At 38.9% G+C, this 24,581-nt stretch overlaps 1 protein-coding gene across 4 annotated transcripts in view; it reads left to right on the top strand.

Annotated features, from left to right (window-relative positions):
- The first annotated feature begins 7,937 nt into the window (after positions 1 to 7,937).
- Positions 7,938 to 24,581, top strand: part of TRAPPC8 (trafficking protein particle complex subunit 8) — a 53,097-nt gene continuing 36,453 nt past the window's right edge. For 2 of the 4 annotated variants that reach the window (XM_074550230.1, XM_074550224.1), the window contains exons 1-8: positions 7,938 to 8,307; positions 13,605 to 13,799; positions 16,405 to 16,488; positions 19,218 to 19,307; positions 20,625 to 20,799; positions 21,195 to 21,348; positions 22,481 to 22,559; positions 24,023 to 24,270. In XM_074550230.1, coding sequence (XP_074406331.1) covers positions 8,151 to 8,307; positions 13,605 to 13,799; positions 16,405 to 16,488; positions 19,218 to 19,307; positions 20,625 to 20,799; positions 21,195 to 21,348; positions 22,481 to 22,559; positions 24,023 to 24,270 — 1,182 coding nt within the window. In that variant the 5' untranslated portion in view covers positions 7,938 to 8,150. The remainder of the gene's footprint in view (positions 8,308 to 13,604; positions 13,800 to 16,404; positions 16,489 to 19,217; positions 19,308 to 20,624; positions 20,800 to 21,194; positions 21,349 to 22,480; positions 22,560 to 24,022; positions 24,271 to 24,581) is intronic. The other 2 variants (XM_074550244.1, XM_074550235.1) reach the window with 1 other exon arrangement.

The raw sequence follows: 24,581 nt of genomic DNA, 5'->3' as shown, positions 1-24,581 counted from the left end.
CATGTCTGCTGGCTTAGCTTTCTAGATTTGTCTATTGTTTTGCTATGCAGTATTTATTGCCTGACCGGTGAGTGAAAGCACTCACTGCTTTCCTGATCAATTTGAAGTAGAAATTATTTGCAATGAGTAAATTATTTTCCTCCATGTGAGAATGCATGCTTGTCCAAATGTTCAATTTTTCTGTGTATCTTCCCTGCAATTTCCTTTGAAGAAACTTTTCCTGGGAAAGAACCAGCAGGCCGGAGCTGGTGCCTGGCTGAGGAATCTGGACAGTTTGATTGATTCCCCAGGCTGGGCTTTTGGAAAGTGAACCAAGTGAGTGAAGATAGGCCCTGGGGAATAATGAATAGGAGGGAAAGGGGAAGCAAGCTATTACAAAAACTTCAAATTGCCTTAGAAGGGCATAGCCACAGCAACCACACTCAGATTAGTGACATTACACCTCTTTGCCAGGCTCAGCTCAGGAATGTAAGATGACTTTGATGAAGTATAGTAAGTGTAGAACTAACAGTTAATTCCTGTTCCTCAAGAAATGACCTCATTAATTTTTTTCCCCTCAAACTGGAACAAGAGTTGAAATTTCGAAATCTCCTACCAGCTGGGGTAGAAAAAGTCAGGAATGTGAAATACCTTTCTGAATTAAACAGAATTAATAAATGCAAAAAAATTAAGCAGGCTGTTTAGAAGTGGTTGGAAAGTTTGGATTTTACCTTGCCATGTCTGGTACAGGACACAAGACATGGAAGAAAAAGTGATTATATCCTCTGGTCAGGGCTTTCTAATTTGGGAACCAGTATTGTCATGCTGAATCTATTGCACTCCTTTCCTTCCTCCATTTCCTTTCCTTTCCAAACAGTAAAGTAATAATTATGCATTCAATTCTAGTTCTCAGGAGTGAGGATGGTTCTTTCATGTGTTTGCATTATGCATTTCTGGAAGCTGCTGGAGTGGAGTGCTCTGATTTTTTATCCAATTTGAGCCCATCTCTTCCCAAGCTGAGACCTATATCTTTACAAACACATAGGAGCAATCATGTCTTGCACACTAAATCCAGTGGCTTCTGATATAATTCAGATCAGAATTCATTCCTTTGTGCTTCAAATTATAATGCAGCAATTAAGATGTTGAATAATATCATAGACTAAAATATGCATGATGGCTCCTAAGATAAATAGTATTTATTTTTAATGCTGATCTTATTCAACAAGCACTATGGTTGAAAGATATATTAAAATGAGAAAACCTTATAGATTTTACAGACTATTTGGACAGTTTCATATTTCACTAAACTTTCTAGGCACAGAGAATAAAAGGAATATGTAACTATAACGTTTCCCAAGAGCATTTTTGATAATGTCATTAGTAAAAAAATAATAAACCTCTTGAGTAGCATTTCTCATTTGCTTTTCCACTTCAATGACTTGTTTTTTTTAAAAAAAAATTACAATGACAGAGAGTCTAAACAAGGAACTTTCTAGGAATACAGTGAATTCTATTAACTCGAACCCAAATAAAAATTATTTGTTTGGAAACACTACTTCTCACATCTTTAAGCATACAATTAAGACAGTTTTAAAAATTTCTGTCAATTAATTTCCCCTGTGATGGGACAGATGAATCACATCTACTTGACTATTGCAACTGGTAAACTCTGTCAAGCTCAAAATGGCCCTTCTAGGCCTACCTGTTGTTTCCAATGTATTGAAATATATTTTGCAGTGAAAATCTGAACTGCTGATTCAAAGATGAAATTTCTTTAAATGACAAGGAAAAGTTTGTTTAGACTATTTTATTTGTTGATCTCTTCAATGTAGTAAAAGAAGTATGTTTGTGGAAGGATAGAGAGGTGATTCTAATCATAGGAAAGACAGGAAATCTCAAATTGATTGTATTCCCTGGAGTAATATCTGGTGAACAATGGAAAACTGATATTATCATCTCACAGCATTTTATTATTATTTTATGGCTTTGCACTACATAGCACTGTATTTATGTATCGAAAAATGTCAGAAAAAATACTCTGTGAACCAGGAAAATACTTTCTAGGTGAGAATCTACTGTTTGGGTAATTTTCATCTTCTGTCTCCAAGAGTAATTACTTAAATATGTTGAACATAGAAGAGAAAATCTGGTTGGATACAAAAATAATGTGGTATGACTCTCTTTCAAGGAAAAAAGATGAGAAAAAAAATGTAGTATTAAGATGCCTTGGTAAATTCCTCTCCATAAAGCACATTGCCATTTGACTTAAAAAAAAAAACAAAAAACAAAAAGAAGATAAAAAGGATTCACCTCAGGTGAACAGGTATAGTTTATTCATGAAATCACATATACACTTGCATTTCCACATTCCCAGCTGTCATTTCTCTAATTATTGCTCCAGTTACGGTTTTTGCTTTTATCTTTCTACTGCTTAAATTTAACATCACTCTGATAGCTAAGCTCAGTGAAAGCAGAGTGGAATCTGAGGAACCAGATTTAATTAATCAGTTTTAATTCATACTTTCAGTTATTTGTTTACATTTATGTATGCACACTGTAACCAGTGCTTGCCTCCCATCTACTAAAACACACCTGCTTGCTTTGGATCACCTAAAATCAAAGCTGCACACTATACACACACACTAAGTCATAAATACTGCATCAGATACCTTGTTATAGGGACACATTACATGTAGGGCTTTTGCATGTGACTAGGACTGCAAAGATGGAACAGCTTTGGAGAAATTAGTACAAATGTTGCCTACAAATGAAGAACCAGTTTGTTAGTCCTTTGTTAGTTTAGTAACTCAGTTTCAGGAAGTGGCGGGCAACAACCCCAGGAGTCTCCCTGACAAAGGGACCCCCGGAAGATCATCTGACCACAGTATAAAAGAAATGAGCAGCTAGGATGACAGACTTTAGGCAGAAATATCTGAGATAACTAGGAAAAAAGAAGTATGAGAGTGTGTGAGAGAGTGCGCGTGAGAACTTCACTTTTTCTTACAAGGAGAGTGGTAATATTTATAAATGTCCAAAGTTTTGTGGTGAATGGATCCAAAGACTGAGTTGGTGAGTTTTGATACACTTGTTTTACTTAATTTCTTCTTCTTTTCTACTTGTCTCTGTCTTTTGTTACCAGCAAAGAATAGAAGATTACTGCTAATCCTGGGCTGATTGAGGGGGGGTGATACATGGCTGGTTCTGGGGAACAAAAGAGAGGTTATAGAGAACGATTGCTGAGGAATTCCCAGCCAGAGCAGGATCACCAGGAGCTACTCCTAGCTCTCTCTGAATACCCGGAGCTGTTCACTGTATTATCAAGAGCTGTATTATCATGCCTGGAAGGAGAACTGCATGATCACCGACTCCCATCCTGTGCCCATCAAGGGCATTGGGATCCCCAGTAGTCGGGAACAGTGTCCCATTGATGTGGGAGAGCAGGAGATTGATCCCTGCTGCCACCTTGAAGCATGGCTGAGCAAACCTTTCCCATTAATCCTCGTAGCTTCAGATTTGACCTTCTGCTTCAGCTAACAGACTGTCCAGAGGATCACCTGGACCATGTCCCAGCCACCCTGGCCTTGATACACACTTGAGGCCCCTGGAGCAGTTCTTGCTGCTTTGCTGTCTAAAATCTTCCTTCAGAACTGGGTTTGTCCTTGTCTTTTGGGAAAGGACAAGCTGTGTTGATTCACTTAGGAGGAGTTCCTCTTTCTTCTGTGCATGTGTTGTTTTTCCTTTGTCTTGCAAGCTGCAGAAGGGCATTTCATGAGCTTTTCCTCATTTGTGGAAGGCAGTGAAACTTAGAGGGCAGATGCAGAAACCACAGCTTTGCTATGGCAGCAATTCGTCTTCAATACCAGTGTCTGCTGACCCAGATGACCACATTGTTCACGTTTGTGAAGGTCATGACCAAATCCAAAAGTTGAAAAATCAGGGTGTGGTTTATCAAAAAAACCCTCAACCAACCAATTCCACCCCTCCAACAGATAGTTTCTTGTGTGATTTAGCTAAATTTTAAAATTTTCATTTCAAGTTATGCTGCAGAGGATTGCTGTGAAAAACATTAATTCTGTAACTCAGAAATTTGAACTGAGCGTAAATTCAAATGTGCAGTTGAAGTTTGCAAGGAGCTGGGAATCCTTGTTGTAAACTTTCAAGGACATAGTTTAACCTGTAACTACCACAGGGAAACAGCTACATCCCATATTTAAATGACTACAAATGAAAGTATTGGATTCAACTTGAGATTGCAGCTCTTGCAATTCTATATTCTTTTTCCTCTGTTTTAAACCTACACAGTAATACAAATATTTTATTAACAGATGCAAAAACCCTTTCAAAGGAACTTCCTCAGCAGAAGCTGAGTTCAGCAGAAAGATCTAGCTTGGTTATCTGCATACAAGAATTGCAAAACTTACAAGTTCAGTAAGCTTCCAGCCCAAAGGAGTACAAGAGCACAACTGGCAGCAGCAAAGAAACAGCAAAGGGTAGAGGCTAAGCAGTTTCAGCTCCAAATTTTACAGTCATGTTCTGGTTATTCTTACAATTGAAGCAGTGGGCATGCTCTCATCTATTAATGACTTTCTCACTATTTGTTCTTTTTTCTATTCCCTGTTTAGGCCTCCCCTGTCACTTTCCGTCCTATACTCTCTGACTTCTGTTCAGATACCATTTCCTTTGATTCACTGCTTTTTCTTTAATAACCAGAGAAACTGGTTTTCCGTTAAATAATTCAGATGGTTAAAACATGGATTTGTGACATTGTATTATCCCTTTGTATTTCTGTCCACTGTCTTTCCAATCTATTTGTACATTGTCCAGAATCTGAAAGCAAAATGTTGTGCACACATTGCCAGACTTAGGGTGCTACAGGTCACCTATTATATTCCTTCTAATGAATCTTCTGCCTTTTAAATAAAGGTATTTGAATCCTAATTGACTGCCCCAATTTTTAGTAACAGATCTGGGATACAACACCCTGAGCTGCTGTGTTCATTGAAGATGGGGTTGTTCATCCCTCCGCAGTACTCCAGGCAAGTCCCAGGCTGCATCAAAAGGTTCTCAGTCACCACCCCTGGAGGTGTTCAAGAAATGGCTGGCCATGGCTCTTGGTGCTGTGGTTTAATTAACAAGGTGTTGTTCTGTCAAAGACTGATGATCTCAGGGGTCTTTTCCAACCTAATTGATTCTGTGATTCTGTTACCTTGTCTTAGGAGAGCAGTCCATGAGATGTAGAGCAGCATTAAACTAGTGAGACAAAACTGGTCCTGTAGGCAGTGTCCTACTGGGGGAGATCATCCAAAGACAGAGACATTCTAAGCACCACATTTTTAGTACTGTACACTAACATATGTACAACATGTTTGCATTCACAGAGAATAAATTCTGAGCACAAAAATATAAGTTTAGAGCTGCTATAATAAAAAAATCCTCCAACACAATGACAATTACATGAATGATTTGTCATTCTGTAGTGGCTACTGAAGATTGGTAATAGCCACATGACATCTGAATCTCTGCCAGAAATTTAAATAAAAATTTGAATCTCTGCCAGAGGGATGTGATGATGGTCATAATTTTAAAATAATTTTTAACCTCAAGTCATGTATGCACAAGATCAGGAGTTCTGATCCACTTCACTCTACTGGATATAACTCTAGTGTTCAGAAGTAATAAATCAAGAGGAATGGGAGACAAGCACCATTTTTCCAAATTGCCCGTGTGGAGGTCCTAGTTTTGAGTATCTGTGAAAACATGATTTTGGAATAGCTCTGGGGAATTTCCAAATGTGGATAAGCCATAAATATTGTGGAAGTTTGCTTTCCTCTTGTTCTAATAATCTATCAAAGCAGAAAACCCTTTTTTCCTGCAATATTTAGTAGCTTTTAGATAACATTCCCAGGACCCAATCATGAACAACAGCAACTTGTATGGACTGTAAGATTTTTTTCCTTACTGTCTACATGAAAAACTACTTTTTCATTCACAAAGGATGGGTTATGGGGTTTTTTGTGATGTTTACAAGCCCTGTCCCTGGCAGGGTGTTAAAAATCAGCCCTACTACAATACTACTTGTTTGTAAATAACATGTTCAAAATCAATTATTTCACCATAGATTATCACTGTTGTCTTCCAAATGACTTCCTTCCTCAGGTGACAAATGCAAAAGGACTTTGGGTGATAATCCTGCTTTAACATGCAAATCTCAAAAAAAAGGGAAAAGGAGCTATTTCATCCCATTTGAATTTCATGCAAACAACTGAGCAGTGACAGATCTGCCACAGAACACCCCAAAACTCCTTAATTTTTAACAGAGTCACTGAGTGGCTCAGGTTGGAAAGGACCACAGTGGCCATCTGGTCCAACATCCCATCTCAAGCAGGGTCAACCTGGAGCACCTGGCACGGGATTGCATCCACACAGTTCTTGAGTATCTCTAGTGAAGGAGACTGCAAACCTCTCTAGAAAATCACAGCAGATTCACCCACACTGTCAAGAAGTTCTTCCTCATGTTCTAGTGGAGCTTCCTGTGCATAAGTTAACTATTGTGGGGGGTTTTGTGTGGTTTTTTGGTGGTTTTATTTGGGATCTTTTTTCTGCTTTTATTATTGTTGCTTTGTTGGGGTGGTTGTTGTTGTGGGGATTTTGTTTCTTTCCTTTTTTTTTTTTTTTTTAATAAAACTAACAGAACTGCTTTCCTTTGGAGGAGAATTTTGGGGCCAAATCCCAGCTCTTGTCCCACCACAAACCAGCATTCTGGTGGCAGGAAATCCCCCAGGACAGCTGCCCTCCCCGCTGTGCACAAGGATTTTGTTTAATATCATGCTTTAATGGGCAAAGCTTAAAAAATGAAACTATTTTGCCCAGTTTGCATGTCTTGCATACACTGACAGATCTGCCAGAGAACACTCTAACAACTCTTTGCTTTTCAACAGAACCTCAGAATTGTTAGGGTTGGAAGGGACCTCTGGATATCATGTAATCCATCCTCCCTGCTAGTGCCGGGTTACCTGGAGCAGGTGGCACTGGAATGTGTCCAGGTGGGTTTTCAATGTCCCCAGAAAGGGAAACTCCATCTCCTGCCTGGGCACCTGCTCCAGTGCTCTGCCACCCTCAATGGAAAGCACTTCTTCCTCATGTTGAAGCAGAACTTGGTTTTTATTTATGGCTAACCATTCATGGGTTGGATGTGTGGAAATCTATTCACATGTGGGGTTTTTGTTTTGTGGTTATTTTGGTGGGCTTCTTTCCCCTTTTTGGTGGTTGTTTTTTATTTGTGTCCCTCCCGCCCCCCCCATTATTTTTTTTGGGGGGGAGGATATAATTGTTTTGCTTTTTTGTTGCTGTTTTGCATATTTTTCTTGTTTTGATTTGGGGTTATTTTGGTGGTTTTATGGTTGTTGCTTTGGGGTTTTCTTTGTTTTTTTGGTTTGGATTTTTGTTCTTGGTTTTTTTTTAATTTTTTTTTTTTTTTTACTTACCCCCCCCTTTTTTTTTGTTTTGGGGTCATTTTGGCAATTTTTTTTTTGTTTTGGTCTTTTTTGCTTTATTTTTTTATTTTTTGAGGGGTTTTTTTGTTTGGTTGGTTTTTTCCCCCAAATTCATTGTTTTGATTTGTTCCGTCGTTATTTCGGCGCTTTTTTGTTGTTGTTTCGGGGCGCTTTTTCCCCCCTGTTCTTCTTCTTTTCGGGTAATTATGGCACTTTTTGTTCTTATTTTTGGGCTTTTTGTTTGGTTTTTTTTGTTTTTTTTTTTTTTTTTAATTAATCCAGCGCTGTTTTCCCGTTCCTTGGCCAAAGCCCCCTGGAGCATCCCACGGCCCCGCGCCGCCCGGACCGCACCAACTGCCCGCTCCGAGGGGGGGAAGGTTCGGTTGTGCGCTCCCTGTCCTCCCCCTCCGGCGGGCCACCGTCGCCTCCCCCTCCCGGCCCGGCGCCGCCCCTTTGGCCAATCACATGAGCGGGCGCGGGGGCCGCCGGGAGCGGGCGCTCCCCGAGGGGCTCGGCTGAGGCGCAACATGGCGGCGCTCGGCGGGCGCTGAGCGGGGCCCGGGCGGGAGCCGTGCACAGGCAGCGGCCAGGGAAGGAGGGAGGGAGAGAAAGAATAATCCGGAGAATTGCGGAGAAAGGTGGCGGGGCCGTCTCGGGCGGCCCCGAGCGGCGGCCATGGCCCAGTGCGTGCAGTCGGTGCAGGAGTTCATCCAGGACTCGTTCGTGCCCTTGGTGGCCGCGCTGTGCAGCGAGGAGGCGGAGCGGCTCACCCGCAGGAACAACCTCAGCTTCGCCGAGCTCGTCAGGCCCTTCTGCCGCCTCACCTCGGAAGGTCGGTGCCGGCAGCGGAGCGCGTTGTTTACACGGGGCGGGGGAGGCGGTGCCGCCGCTCTCTTCCGCCCGCGGCCTCCGGGGGTCCCGCACGGCTGCGCCCGCCGGGGCTGTGCCCGACTCTCCTTCCCCTTCCCGGCGATGTGGCGGCGGCCGCCCGGGCGGGTTTCACCGGGAGCCCTGACGGGCTTGGCGGAGACTCGCGTTTGCCGGGGTTGGCGCAGGTGACAGCTGTTAAGTCAGCTTACTTTGATTCGGTCTGCGGAACCGGGGAAGTTTGGCTTCTGCTGGTGACATCCCATGGCTGAAGAGGAAGGTGTCTGTAAATTCTGCTCTTCCAGACGGATTTTTGTGTTCCATTAAAAGCACTTCGCTGTTACCTCCCTAGTACTCGTACTTGACTCTTGCTGTAGACTCTGCTGGGTTTCACACTTGCCAGGCGTTGAAAGTACGGCCAATCTTTCAGAAACATTAATCGTGATTTAAGTTTCAGGGCTTTCCTTTCTTTTGTCTGTAGCTTTATCCTTTATTCCTTTATGCCTTTTTTTTTTTTTTCTTTTTTTTTTTTTGGTTGACGTTTCTGTAAGACCTGTGCAGAGAAGGAGTGGGAATCCAGCTGCTTATGTGGCAGAATGACCACGTGAAGCAACAGGAAAACTGGAGATTGACCACTTAAGAGAAACAACAGGGTTTTTTAGCTGTGATGCTTTAACTTACTATCCGGAATTTGTTTTCTTTTAATTTAGATAAGCCGTGCATTTCAAGCTGCTGCTCATTACAGTAGTTTGCAGAGGACTGCTTGTCAGAATAGTGCTGCAATGACATTTGTCACATTTGGTTTCTGACAGACATGTAGCTCAGACTGCAGCCTCTGTATGTCATGTGTTGAGGAAAGAGTGCAAGAAAATGAAGCTTGTACTGTCATTCTTGTTATATTTTTGCATTTCTCTCTTAAAAATGGCAGCAGCTTAAAAGCTACTTGTGTTAAAAATCTGCCTTGATTTTCAGAGTCTTAGTAACTTACAAAGTGTAACTTGTTCATAAATGTTTTCGTTTTGTTTAAAAATGTTTGTGAACTATGTGAGAGTGCAGCAGAGATAAAAATAATAAATTCAGATGCTCACATCTTTAGAGTTCAGAAGTTAATTAGCCTTTTAGTGAAAGGCTCTCAAAATGCATCTAGCAAGCAAAACCAGGCAGAATATTCAAAACGAAGCATTCACTTGGAAGGTTAATTAATTCACTTTGTTGCAACTATTTAGGTCCAATTATTGTGACAGTTAAGGAATTTGCAAACCTGAATTATCCTCGGTGTTCCCTGAGTGAAAGTAGGCACAGTGGGTTTTGTTGCTGCACTACTTTGTGTGTATTCTGATCCAGCAGGCCACAAGCCTGACTCCAGTTCCTCACTTCAAGAGTGACTTCCTCTTCCTACTGCCTGGAGAAAATGTTAGTGCATGCTGACTGTCAGTTCTTGTGTTAGAAGTATGGACAGAGAGGAAGAAAGGCATGATTAAATGATCTGATTGTGGTACAGCAGAATGTGTGTACATGACATGCTCTGTGTTTTACTGCTTCTGGTTATAATGTTATTATTATTATTATTCTCATATTATGTATGGTTATGATATTGTGGTGATAACTACTCTGGGATTCTGTGAGGAGCAGTGGCCATAAGCTAAAATACAAGAAGTTCTGCTTCAACATGAGGCAAAACTTCTTTCCATTGTGGGTGGCAGAGCACTGGAGCAGGCTGCCTAGGGAGGTTGTGGAGTTTCCCTCTCTGGAGCCATTCCAAACACACCCAGGCAGTTCCTGTTACCTGCTCCAGGTGATCCTGGCTTGCCAGGGAGGTTGGGTTAGATGATCTCCAGTGATCCCTTCCAACTGTAACACTTCTCTGATTCTTTAATTCTGTTTTGATGTATTCATTTCTAAGTGCAACGTTTCTTAAGGGGGTGTGAAATGCTGTCCATTTTAAACTAATTGGTCTCTCTTTACTTCATTGAATTTGTAATAGAAAATTGGATTGATTAGTATTTCATCCCTTTAGAAATAAGCTGTCCCTTGCTTATGCAAAGTTTAAAGTACATGAATAGCTTCTTGAGTTATTCTATAACTTGAAAAGCTCAGTCATGGATTTGCTAGTGCATTTTTAGAGTCCTGTTACAATACATGTTTTTGTCTGAAATTAGGAATTATGTAGCTTATGAATCAGCTGAAGGCTGTGTGTTTGTCAGCCTCTTGCTTAAGAAGCAGTGCAGGTAGGAAATTAATCTACTGATGTATGTGTGAAGCAATTCTGATAAACAGGAACTGAGCTGAGCTCTCTGCTGTGCACGTGTCAGTCATCCTTCACGTGCTAACAGATGTGAAGGACCAGGACACAGCATAATCCTTCAGGTAGAGTAAAACCACACACTGTTGAGGTTGCTCAATTTAAGGAGGCCAGATTCTATCTAATTCCAAGTAGAACCCCACAAAGATGTGTAATGTAGACACAACGGGAGCACCCTTTGCACAAGTCAGTATTTAATCTACTCATCAACTTTGGCCTATCAGTGACTTGCTAATATTGGTGTAGCCAAAAATACCCTTGCAATACTCAGCAAACTGTGATGGTAGAGTGTCCCAAGCACAGATTCAGGGTGCTCTGTCCTGTAAATTTCAGCCTCTTGACTTCTGTAAGAAAGTCACCTCCTGTTAGTGAAGGAGAAATATTTAAAAAAGTGAAAGGACAGCTTCCCCAAATTGTCAAGTTCCTTTAATAAGGAAACCAAAAGTATACTGAGGATTTTATACCTTCATATTTATTCTCAAAGTGGCTGTCTTTCTTAACTGTTTTGTTTGTTAGTAACAACTGATGCCTGATTTAACAAGTGTTTGCATAGTATAGATTGTGTATATAGGCAGGTTTTCTTTAAAATAGGATCCTGTTTTTAAGACTCTTTAAAAATGCTTATGAACTGATACTGTCTTTGTGGGAGGGAGGATTATAGTACACATGTCAATTAGCAAGTATCACTTTAAGATAGCATTGGTTACTCTTAAATCAAAGTGTTTGACCTTAACACACACAAAAAAGAAAGCTTCTGATAACTTTATCTGATTCTAAGTCTTAAATATGTGCAAGGTACAAGGAGGTATAATGGGAACACTGTGCTTATTCAAGCTTAGTGTGATGTTAGGAGTTCCTTGTTCATGTGTGTCTTAGCATCTTCAACTTTTGATGAGAAAGATACTGTTCTAATATATGATACTGCTGCCAGTTTTGGCAAAGTTCTTTTTGAAATTATCTTATAAACATTTGAAGAAAATGTATAACACAGGACACAAGACATATCTTTTTATTTTTTTGTATTAAAACTTTTTGGGGTTCTAAGTATGTCTGTTATTTCAGTCCTTATCATTAAACATATGCCACAGATGTCATGGAAATGTGCTTGCTCTTCATTATTATGGCTGTTACGTTTAGGGCAGACAGCAAGGATGAGTTGTAGTGTTACAGCTGTGCTGGTGAAGGCAAAGTAGTTTCCTTGTTGTTTGTTCCTGCCACTTCCTTTACATCTGATAATTTCAAAATAGGGTTGATAATTTACCAATGTGATAAGATGAAAGAAGCCCCATCCAAAACAACTGCTTCAGCTTTCTGATAGAAATGCTGAACTAAGTAAAGTTTAGCCAGCACAACTGCCTTTTCTGGTGTTGGTAAAGCCTTATGATATACAAGTTCAATCTGAAACTTATAGCTGACAAAACCCACACCATTTTAGGTTGTTTTTGGCAGGATGAGTTTTCTAACCTGCTTTACTGTTTTCCCATGAGCTTGAGTGCTGGTAAAGCTTGGGAGTGAATATGTGCTTGAGGAAGGTAGAACTACGTGAGTCAAGATTTGAACGATATTAGAAATCTGTTTTAACATTCAAAATGGATTGTGAACACATCTAGTGTGATCTGACTTTAGCTATGTGGTGCTTCTGAAGAGGCTTGTGGAGAAGGTGTGGAGTGATTTGCAGGCTGGAGCAGATTGAATACTCAGTTTCAGACCTTTATGGTGTGAATCCTGTAGTTAGTTGAAAGATGAAGAAAACACTAAGAATTTTCCTTTGTGCTACCTTTTCTATGCTATACAGGAATTTGTGAAAAAGCACGCAGAGGAGTCGGGCTGTGCTGCATGGCACATGGTGGCACCAGGTGGCTTGGGCAGCTGTAGTCAGTCTGTCCTGCCTGCACTCACAGTCTGGCTTGCTTGGGGGGGGTTGTAGTTTGAAATAGGGTGAAATTACATGAAAAATCACAGCAGGCCCAGAATTGTAATGAGCGTTGAAAACGTTGTGAACAGTTTTTTAAAACCAGATGGCTTTAGGGAGCAATTTTCACAAAGATTCTGCAAAGGAAGCTGTAGCTAAAAATCCTAGAATGGTTTAGGTTTAAAGGGACCTTCAAGAACATCTAGTTCTAAGTTTACCCTGCTGTGGTTAGAGTTACTTTCCATTAGAACAGGTTGCTTACATCCCTGTCCAGCCAGGCCTTGAAGTGTTCCAGTGTTAGGGCATCACAGCTTTTTTGGGCAACCTGTTCCAATGCCTCACCATCCTCATGGGAAGGAATTTCTTCCCAATATCTGATCTAAATCTGCTTTCTTTCAGTTTTAAACCATTCCCCCTTGTCTTGTCACTACATGCCCTTGTACCTCTCCAGCTCTCTTGAATGCCCCCTGGGGGTACTGGAAGGCTGCTCTAAGGTCTCCCCCCTTCTCCAGGATGAGCATCCCCAACTCTCTCAGCTTGTCTTTTAGGATATGTTAATTTTGGATGAATGAATACCATGTTTTTCCTGTCAAGTTTCTTAAATGCTATTTATTTGTGTGTGTGGAATTTCTTGGATTACTGATTCCTTGAAACATGATGTGTTGTGTGAAATCCATACGTGTTTCCTATGGCTTTTCCATGAAAGTTGATATGTTCTACACAGGAGGGAGTGAGTGTATCAGTGTAGGATGCGCACGTACTATGTTAGATGGAGTCAATATTCTTACCAGCTAAGATCCTATGCTATTCATTAATCAGTCTGCCTAGATGAGCCTGATGTTGAACATCAAGTGATTTTTTGTTACCACCTTCTCCCCCTCCATTTTTGGTAGTCAAGCACTATGGACTGTGATCTAAAATTGATGATGGAGAAGTTTAGTGGAGCAATCTTTAAAGAAAAGATGTGTTGGAAAAAAGACTAATTTATGACAACTATTTTAACTGTCTGTCATACTCCTCAACAAATCGTCTTCTTTTTCCTTTTTAGTTCACATGAGAGATCCTAATAATCAGCTTCACATCATTAAAAATTTGAAGATCGCTGTCAACAACATCATTACTCACCCACCTCAGCCCGGTGCTATTCGGAAACTTTTGCACGATGTTGTGTCTGTCAGTCAGCCTGCTGAAGGACTGGTAGCTAATGTGATCACAGCTGGAGATTATGATCTCAACATCAGTGGTATGTAATGCTGTTGTGCTTTTCATAATGTAAACTGGAATTGGCTGAGAGGTTTCTAGCCTTCATTTCAGCTTTGTGGCATGTATTAATATTATTCAGAGTTGCAGTTTTGAGACATTGCTTTTACTGAAACCTTGGATTTATCAAATAGTTTTGGCTTTATGTAATGCTGAAAGAGTGGTTGAACTGAATTAATAATTTTAATTTTCCTGGTATTTTAGTTCTTCTCAAGTTCTGTGAAGTCATTATTTTAATGTAGCCATTAATGATGCTTTCATTGTGTAATTTTCTTGTTACAAAAGTGATACAGTGATTTGTTGCACTTGGCTGAATAAATGTCACAACTTGATGTTGGTATTAATGTATGGCTTTATCTTGAAGTTAGTTATCTTAGTTATCCTAGCTTCTTTTATTTTTGATGATAAAATCATAAAAACTTTAAGGAAAAAGGACTGTGAGGAAAGGTCTGTGACTCCTTTGATTCTTTGTCTTGTTTTTTCCTCTGTGGAACTTGTGCTTCGTATTTCACTGTCAAAATGACTAGAGTATTCTAAAAATGTTTTTCCTCAGATCTCCAAGTGATGAGGTATTTTGAATAATGCTAAATGAGACCTGATCTTAGGAGCTGAGAAGATTGAACTCCTCCCAGTTAAGACCCTAATCCGTTAAAGCCTCTGAGCATGTACTTAATTCAAAGCATGTATGCACTGCCCTATTTAAACATGCGTAATTTATTGTATTTAAAGTTCAGCCTGCAGTGAAGAGTTTAGCTCTGCTATAGCAATAGGCTGATAAAACTTTGTGAGGATTGGTGACTGATGTTGCTGTAGTAATTTTTTTTTTAATGTTGATAATGGAAAAATGGCATAATCTCATGTCTTGGATACCTTATTTACAAGATACATCTTCAGCTTGATGTCCCGTGTTGGTTATAAAGCAAAAGACCTGAGCCTGGAAATTTCTTGGTTTTGAGATGTGTTGAAAATCCCACATTTTGAGAAATTTCTGTGCCCTTCTTTATAGATCACATTGGTGAATTGCCATTTTGCTATGATTTTTTCTTGGATGGAAAGTTTGCTTCAATTTTAGAGATGGAAAGACCCTAAGAAAGCAGAATGATATCAGTGAGGAGACTTTTCCATTAAGTTTTTTATGACCTTAGTTTAGAAGTGAGATGTTGAAAGAAGGGAAGAAAAATAGTGGCTATATTAAGCAATGATTTGTAGTTACTGAAGCAAATATCTCTCCTTTTGTTTTCCATATTTGCTGTTGGAGCCTCAGATATACAAATTACCGTGTTTGACTATCTTTTATCTCTCAGTGATTAGGTTCCTATTTCCATTCACACTGGCTGTATGCTTATTTGACAGGAGGAGAGGTGTATAAGCTGTTTAAGATCACAAAGAAGGACAAATTCATGTAGTAGCTTTGTCATTCAGGGGAGCTCTGTGTCACAAAATACTGACAGTGCTGTTGATGGAGGAGTTTGTGTCTCATTACAGTGTAAGAGAATATGAAGAAGAACCAAGTAGGGTTTCTTTATGCTTAGATGGATATGTGTATTTGCTAAGACATTTAGAGTATTTTTTTTTTCAACTTTCTTAGAGCATTTTATTCAAACCAAGGGATGCATTCATTCCTGACAGCAGAACATAATCATTTGGCATGGCAAATGGGAAGCGTTCTCATCAGTTCTTAATTTGTTCTTTTTTGGGAGTGAATTAGTTTTCTAGGATAATGATTTTAAAAGATATTTCCTTAATTTTAATGGTGACCAAGTGCAGTCTATTTTGAAGAAAGATAAACACTGTTTAAGAAGCTGAGTTATGTTTCAGACTAGCGTCATAATCCTGCTCTTTTTTTGATAAATGGAACTGGTGTGTTGCATTGATTTAATTGTTTGTAATCCTTCTTTGTTACAGTTTTGTTTAATATTCTTATAGTTCCATAATCTGGTGCTGGGACACTCATTTGGTTGCTGAAAAGTGGCTCGTGTTCAGCCATGCCTCTTCTCCCATGTTCTGGTGCATGTAGAAAGTGAAGAAAAATGATCCCATTAAAGAGCTAAATTATTTGAAAGAAGCAAAGACTTTTTTCTACTAGATCAGTTCCCTGGCTATGTTTGTTCAAGGCTGCATGCCATAAATGCTGGCATGAGGCATTGGAGTAATATGTTTGAGTTGAGAATGTTGGGGCAACCACTTTCAGCAGCTAATGTATTCAGGTACTTTTAACTAGTACTATAGGCTTGGAAATCTCACAAGTTAGTGCCTTAGATTTAGTGTGTCTTCCATCTGCTAAAACAGAAATAAAGTGTTCATACAACTTAAATCTTTGCTACTTGACAGAATTTCCATTTTTGTTTGAGCCTAGAATTGGGGCTGAACTAGAAATTAATATTGATTTCCATTAAAGTACTCTGTCAAATGTTGAGAAGCTTGAAATATTCATGATTAAGGTTAGCTGGAGTCAGATCTCCTCCATGCCCCTCATGGGCCTGCATGGTGTAGATTTTTTTCTACTTCACGGTACCAGAGTGTAAAAGCCGAGAGTGTGTTTGCATCTGACCCTTTTTAGTGTAATAATATCATGTTTTTTCTATCAGATCGCTCAGTTAAGGCTAGTGTTCCTTGGTACAGTAATTGGAAAGAGACACTGATGGAACTGAACACATCCACCTTTTATTCAGGTATTTTTTTGTGGTTGGTGCTGATTTGCCAAATTGCCCTTTACTCCTTTTCCATGTGCCCCATCCACCTTTCCTTACCATCTGCTACAACTGTTCAGCACTTTTCCGGATGTAGATGTGTGTTCCTCCATTTTTTCTCCCTAACTGAAAAATCGTTGGTGGTGGTTGTTTTAATTTTTCTTTTAATCACATTTCTACTCCTGTTAATCAAAATCATTTGGTCTTTCCATACAATCAGTAAGGGTGGTGGTGGTAAATTACCTGATGCTGTTAAGAACACTGGATTGTTTGATCCTATGGAACTGTATACTGTCACTGTGCTGAATTTCAAGTGTACTTTCTGCCTTTCTCAGGGGACAGTAACACTTTTAAGTTGGAACTCAACTGCTGACTGTACTTAGAGAACGTGTGTCTCTGCTATATTGACATCCTTTCTGGAGTATGATCCTTAAAAAAAGAAAAAGCTCTCTAATACATTTTTATGTAGTTTGTGAGACTTATTGCTACCAAGCCACATTGGTTATTGACCTCTCAAGGCTCTGCATTGTGGTCTATAAGAGCCAGGTTTTGATGTTTTTCATTTTTATATATTTATATAGTTTATGCCTTTGGTGAATAATATCCATTCATCCTTTCAGTAGTATCTGTTCAGATCCTGGTAAATGCCTAAAGAGTACAAAACTTCATTAAGTAGATTTTCCATTATTATGCTGTTATGTAGAAATACTACTTTTTTTTTTATTCTTAATAAGTTCTGAACGTGTTAACAAGTTTGCCAAAACTTCAGTTCTGTTCCAGCATACTGGAAAAATGCAAAGTGTATAGATCTGAATACCTGAATGGCAGTGCTGGTTTACACTGCTGTAACGTGTTATGAGGTGTCACAGTTGTGAAATTTTTTTTCAAATACTGCTTTTGTTTTGAGTATGGTGTGTGTTTATCAAGTATCTACAATAAGCGATTACAGCCCTGTAAAAGGCTCAAGTGAATCCTGTTGATGTTGCTGTGTAGAGGAAGTCCCAGTTTCCTTTGAGGCTGCTTCCAAGATTTTTAAATAGGCCTAATGAAAAACGAGGGCAAGGGAACCAATCCACAAAACAAAGTAGTACTTCCCTGTTTGTAACTGTCAGGTTTTAAAAAAACACGTGATTTTTTTATTTTGGTGTGATTCAGCTGTAAAACAGAAGTGAAAATTTTTTGCCTTAGGTTGTTTAACAGTGTTTACTTTGAACCAGAGTTACTGCACGGCTTGTTATGCTTGTGAAAAATGCGTATGAGTCACTTTCTTATGGCTTACTTTTAATAATAACAAGCTGTGTTTTCCTTAATTTAAATAGTTGGCATGTTTGCATGCAGGGCTCAGTAAAGCCAAGAGCTTTTTATATCCTAGATGAGTACTCAGAGAACAGTTTCTGGAAGGGCTGTAACCAAAAGCTGGAAGTTTGTCTCCTGTTATGCTTTTTTTAATTTAACATGTGCTCACTGCTAGACTGAATTCAAGTGTGGCTGTGTCCGACTTCTGTGTGTCTGAAGCCAATCTAAGATGGCTTGACAATGTAGGATTAAAGAAAATGCATTAAATGAATGCCATACAAGATAATTCCAACATAAAAGTGAACCTGTTTCCAAAATTAGCTTAAGAAATCAAAGTGGTGATTTGGCTTGGTTTTTGTGAGGAGGTACATGACAGCTTTACAAAGCATTAGATATTTTTATTTACTTGAATTTTATTTGTATTTACTAAAGTCTAGCAATGTGAGTTTTTAAGGGTCATATAAAGAAAATACCTTCAGATTTTCTTAACAAATATTTTTCTTTGCTAGTTACTGTTTTATAGTTTGCTGGTGAGATGACAGTGGATTCCAGTTACTTCAGTGTGAAATCAGGTTATTGAAAGTGCAGTGATTTTGCTCTGGAATCTGTTTCCCACTCAAGGGAAAGGAGTTGGAGAATAAAGATAAAATAGAACAGCCTTAAAAGAAGAAATAATAGTTCATTGTTTGACCTATAGCTGGAGTGGAAAGAAATGGACAATATTAGGTTCACATTTTTTTGATGTCCCAGACATCCTTGTTTTCCTTTGATTTGTTACTTTGAGGAAAATGAAGTCCTTATTGTGAAGGGGCATTGAACTTGGCAGGTTAAAATTATTGGGCATTAATGGCACAACTTAGATCTGAGGTTTTATCTTCTTGGGTCTTTGCCAGCTGAACTGTTTGAGCAAGGCATGGGAAGGGGGCTGCTGTCAAGCCAAGTCAGCGCTTGTAGAAAACAGGCAGTATAGGGTTTTGGTAATCCTTAGCTCCTCTACATACTCAAAAATGAATTTTGTTTCTTGGTCAGTTCTTACATCCCTAGCTCAGAAATTCAATGACTGTTGGAAGAATTTATTTCTTTCTTTGCCAAGGTTTGAGTGTTTAAAGGGATGGTAAAGAGTAGTGGTTTAACGAGGACTCCATACATGTGAGCCTGAAGTGGTGAGGAATGTGGTGCTTAAGGTGCTATTCAGTTTCACAGGATTTGATTGAAGTGTTACCGTTTCTCCTACTTGTGTTGCATCTAAAATACTTTCTCCTTGGACTGTTCCTCCTTCTTTCCCTTGCCATGCAAACCTTGTCAGAGTTTGCAGGCTTCACTTTCAGGTGTAGTCTTTCATACTTCCTTTTCATTAATGGGTAAACAAGTTTCACTGAATAGTCTAATTTGTCCTGTTTCATTGTGTATTTCAGCTACTACTCCTTGGTTTGAGTCTTACAGAGAGTGCTTTCTTCAGTCCATGCCTGCATCTGATCACGAATTCTTAAACCACTATGTTGCATGTATCCTTTGAATGTTGCAGACCGCTCCAGGGAAGGCTGTTACAAAATGTAATGTAGGAGACACTGAAAGTTTTGCAGTAACTCTTTCACAATTATGATTTGAAGCCTATGTATTTTTCTTCTATGTCTGACTACACAGACTGATTTCATAAGGGTGTAAGGGTTTTCTTTGTGACTGTTTGGCCTGAGTTTTTTTATAGTGTTCTATTGGGTTTTTTTCCCCTTCTCCACACGCTCTTTTTGTGTCAAAGTGAGCTCAAAGATAATACCTGTCTTGTGTGAAACTCCATCATCCTCAGACACTTTCTGCTGTAGCTCTTTAAGTATCTCTTGTCCGTCCCTTATCTACAACAGAGGAATGTGTATTTGGGATGCATCTGCTGCTTTTTAATAGCTTTTTGTAAGCAGATGGAGTGGTGGAGGTTGGGGAGATGATATTTTGGAAATTTGGTGAACTTTGAGCTATGCTGGATAAAAAGAAGTCTGGAAAGATGCCTGAATGCTTTCACATTTTTTTTTACCAAAGCTTAGGCCTAATTTGCTTGTCTACAGGGAAATTGAGAATAATCACTGTTTCATGATGTAGCTGGTGTTAAGCTTTACAGTAATTATGATACTGCAGGTTTTATGATGCTCCATTCCTAATTCTGTACTGAGCATTATAATTTCAGTATAGTGGAAAGGTATTATAATGGCCACACCTGTGCAGAATTAACTTTGCAAAATACTGATTCTGGCTTCTGAATTTTAATAGCATTTAAATTATAGCTTTGCTTTCTGGTTTCTCTGAAGTAATGTTTTTTGATTTGGTGAGTAGATGTAGCAGGGTGGGATGTTCATTATTAATGATTGTGAAGTTGCATTGAGGTAAAAATCTGACCACTTCTGCTATTTACTCAGGTGGTGTTGCTGTGTTTATGAATGCTGGTCATTACTGTTGTTCAGGTGATAACTTAAAGCCCCAACTCTCCTTGGAAGTTGAAAGCTAAAATACGGTGGGGATGAATTTCAGCTACATGTTTGCTATGTGAACATCTGGTCTCTATCTAAAATCTTGAATTGGCTATTATGTAGCAGCTTAAACTTAGATTCACTGTCAGAATTGGAGCAAACTACTGCGTCTCATTTTACAGATGTTAGTTAACTGATTGTTTTTTATTGAGAGAAAGGCCAAATTCTAATTGCACATACTTTTGTGGCAGCATGTTTTACATACCTAAGTATTGTATCATCTATTCTATTTTATACACTTCCTGTTTTATTCTATGATCAGTGGTGTTCCTGTGTTCTTTGGGTATATGTCCTTAATGAATTCAGGTATGCTGGTAGTTTCTTCTAGTGAACCGGACCCTGTGGAGCAGTTCCTGAAGCTGTCCCAAGAACAGCATCGGATTCAGCACAGTAGTGAATACTCCTATCCCAAGTGGTTTATACCAAACACGCTCAAATATTATGTGCTACTGCATGATGTAAGCACAGGAGAAGAGCAAAGGTGGGTCATCTGCCTTCAGTGAGCTTACAGATGAGGTCTTTGACCAAAATGTTTGTGTTGATAAATTCTGTTGAGATTAGACATGCAACAGGATCCATTAGCCAGTATGCTATTATCAAGACAGATATTTGAAAGTATTATTTTTAGAACTTCTTCTTGTGTTCATGTAAAATGAAGTTAATCAGTCCCAGCTTTTGGGGTAGGTGCTTTCTTTGGTACCTTTCTGAACTAATTCTCAAAGATTTTCAGTTTACTCTTGCATAACGGATTGTTTTAAAAATAGGAGAATTTTCCTTTTGAGCACTATAGATAATACTCTAAAATAGTTTGTTGCAGTACATGCTCTAAAGTTAGTTTGATATCAAGACAGGATAAATGTTGTTTTACTGTTTCAGAGCTGACTCCATTTATGAAGAGATGAAACAGAGATATGGAACTCAGGGTTGCTATTTGCTGAAAATAAATTCTCGGGTGTCTAACAGAGGAGCAGACGAACAGATACCAGATCCTTGGAGTCAGTACCTTCAGAAAAACACTATCCAGAACCAGGTAGTACAGTATGCTAAAAACAGATCTTACCATGCTTATGAAAGTCCATTGTAGTTGCATTAAGTTTCACCTTAGTGTTATGTGTTTCTACAGAATGGGTAGGCAGTCCAGACACTTCTGACACAGCTGTGGCTTTTTGTGAGGGCATGAGTCCTCAGTAGGAACTGTCCTCTGTGCTACTTAGGTTGACACTAAGGAGCACTGAAATACTGGACTGTCTGAAATAGATTGACAGGAACACAGAAATAATAAACAATAAATAAGAAATAATAAGAGTTGCAAGAGGAAGTAACCTCAGTAGTGTCGTGTTCATAGCAGCTTTCTACCTTCATTTTTATTTGTCTTCCTCAGTCTTAAATTTTTTCCCTGGGTCTTCTGTACTTCACTAAATAGTCTGGGTGTGTTGTTTTGTGGGAGTATGTGTGGTTTTTGTGATAACTTCTTGTGGGTCTAGCCTGGTCTGTCATCTGCTAAGATTGCAAGGGATATAGTGTGTTTTGAGTTTGCCATAAATATCTGTATTTTTGGTTTTAGAACCAAAAATACTCTTTTTTTGAGTTTGCTTTTGACTGACTTGCAGTTATAACTCCTTATGATTAAAAGGCTTCTGGAATCATATTTCTTTACCAAATGTAGCTGTCTGTTCTAGGTAGCCATTCTTGGCATCAGCTGCCACTGAAAAGTCAAAACATTCCATATTCTATAAGCTAAGAGAACCAGTGAGTTACAGTCCACCATAAACGAATCAGATATTTTTCTTTTTTTCTGTCTTGTGTGAACTGTGCAATATAGATCTTTGTGTGTGTGAGCTTATTCAGGAACTGCTTTAGGGAATATATTTTTGCTGCTGTAGACATTGCTGTGCAAGAGTTGGAGTTACTTTGATTGACAGGGAAGCCAGTTGAGCAAGTTAGAAGGGACTTGATTCATTTGGTGAATATGACTTTCATCTTTAAAATAAGACAGTTTTTTAAAGCCTCAGAAACTACTTAGAGAAGTTAAAACATATGAACAAACACACTGCTGTAATAATTCAGCTAACTTTTTGAAACTGACAACTATTGTTTAATGACTCTTTTATTTCATGAGTAGTCTTAAAGTTCTGACTTTTTTCCCCTCTCTTTTCTGGCAGGATTCCTATGAAGATTATACTGTTTCAAACAAGAACACTGATCACTTGATATCAGATGGCATAGACAGTGAAATTAAAGGTATTTTTGTAGCTTTATGAAAACCTTGATCTTACAGTGTTTACACAACTGTCTTTTGTCTTGGACAGTATTTAATTAGATGGTCTGTTAGGCTGCTCAGAGTAATGGTTTTTTAAATGCTCCAAGTGTCCTCAAAGAAAAATGCTGTGGTACTGACCTACTGGATTGGTGACATCTCCTTAATGAGGTGGTTAATGATGTATTGGGCTCATATTTTGTAAGTCTAAGCATATTGTCTGCAAACTCTGGTAATTAGTGAAAATAGCATAGGTTTAAATGGCCAATTTTGGTAATAATGAAAGTTTTGGTTTGTATACTTTGCTATAACTTGGAAGCTGAGCTTGTGGAGTTTGTCCTTGGTTTTGATATTAAATCTGTAAATGTTAGGGAAGTGCTTAATTTCTAAGTTGATTGGAAGCATTTGCTTTGTAACTCAGCTTGTGGATGGGAGAGGATAGTAAATGAAATTGAGTGCAAGTTATTGCACCCTTAAACACAATTAAAATAGCTGTGTAGGATTCAGATGAGAGGCATCACCAAATAGGGAAAAAGTGAGGTACCCTGCATTGCCTGGCCTGCCTCAGCCCAGATCCTTCATATCTCACCTGAAAGGCTTGTGGAGAATCTAGCATGTGTAGGAGACCCTACAGTTGCCATCTTTGTAAGGTCTTGCAACCCAGATGTAATCTGGGAGCTGTCAATTGAACTTTACAAACTCAGGATTAGATTTCATGAGTAATATCCATTGGGGATTTGCTTTCACAGCTCAGCTTTGCTTGGTGCCACATAGAGCAAGCTGATTTTTTTAGAAATAAGAGGACTGCTTAAGTCTTAGAGTGAAGCAGTGTCTCAGTCTATTTCAGAGAGCTAAATACAATAGTGATCAGCAGTCCTTCTCATTGAACAAAGAGGACTTTGGAGGAAATTGTTTTACATCATGATTGCTTGGAACAACATGGAAAATTAGGTCTGTTTTGTTGGTTTTGTTTTTTTGGTTTTTTTTTTTTGTTTGTTTTGTTTTTTTGTAACCTTAAAACATTAGCAGAAAAAAAGAGAATGGACCCAATGGAGCCATTGTAGTAATTGCTGCAATCCCAACTTTGATGAATGCTTTATTTTGATTTTAATGTTTCCAGTTTCCCTTCAAAGTTGTTAATATTAGTCAGCATACGGGAAGATTTTTTTTGCACTGTAGTTGAGGACCAAAACCGTGCATATTTAGTCATGTTGTAATTCTTGAGATTGCCTGAACTTTCTGAGAATTTCAGGAATGATACAATACTCAGTGCTCAGCTGCTGCCTGCTTAGCATTGATCTGTAGTGCAGAACAGTTGGTGAATTGCTTTGCTTTCCAGAGTTCTGAGTAAGGGAAGCTTTGAAGTAGGTTAGTAAATTACCTTTAAAACCTAAAATATTTAAGTAGCTTTATACTTACTGGAACTTTTCTTTCAATCTTTCAACAGATGGCTTGTCAAATAACTTTAAGGCTCACCCCCTTCAGCTGGATCATCCCAGTGGCAGTTTGGATAGCACTGATTACATGAAGGCTTCTACATCACTTCAGGACTCAAAGAAGTCAAATTCTGGGACACCTCATGGTGCTTGTTTAACTCTCACAGATCACGATCGAATTAGGCAGTTCATACAGGAATTCACATTTCGGGGACTTTTGCCACACATAGAGAAAACAATTCGACAGCTCAATGATCAGGTCAGTTTACCCTTAAACACACTTTGTGCTATAATAAGGAAAAATGGTTAGGGTATAAATCCAATTATTCAGAAATCTGTTTTGACAGTATTACTTCTTTCTGCATCTAATGATTCAACAGTCTTGCTGAAAACTTGTAGTAGATTTAAGAGAAATAACTGAAGTTTTCTCATTATTATTTATCTCTTATAAAGACAAGAACTAATTCGTATCAAAAACTTCAGTGCAAGGTGACTTCTTGGTGAAAACCTGTGTGACTTGTCTCTGGGGAAATCTGTTGTACCTTAATATTCTGTGCTTTTGGATGAATC

The sequence above is a fragment of the Zonotrichia albicollis genome, chromosome 1 (assembly GCF_047830755.1).
Source record: "Zonotrichia albicollis isolate bZonAlb1 chromosome 1, bZonAlb1.hap1, whole genome shotgun sequence".
NCBI classification, from domain to species: domain Eukaryota; kingdom Metazoa; phylum Chordata; class Aves; order Passeriformes; family Passerellidae; genus Zonotrichia; species Zonotrichia albicollis.
Note: the sequence above shows the minus strand (reverse complement) of the source record. Positions and strands in the feature narration are given on the sequence as shown.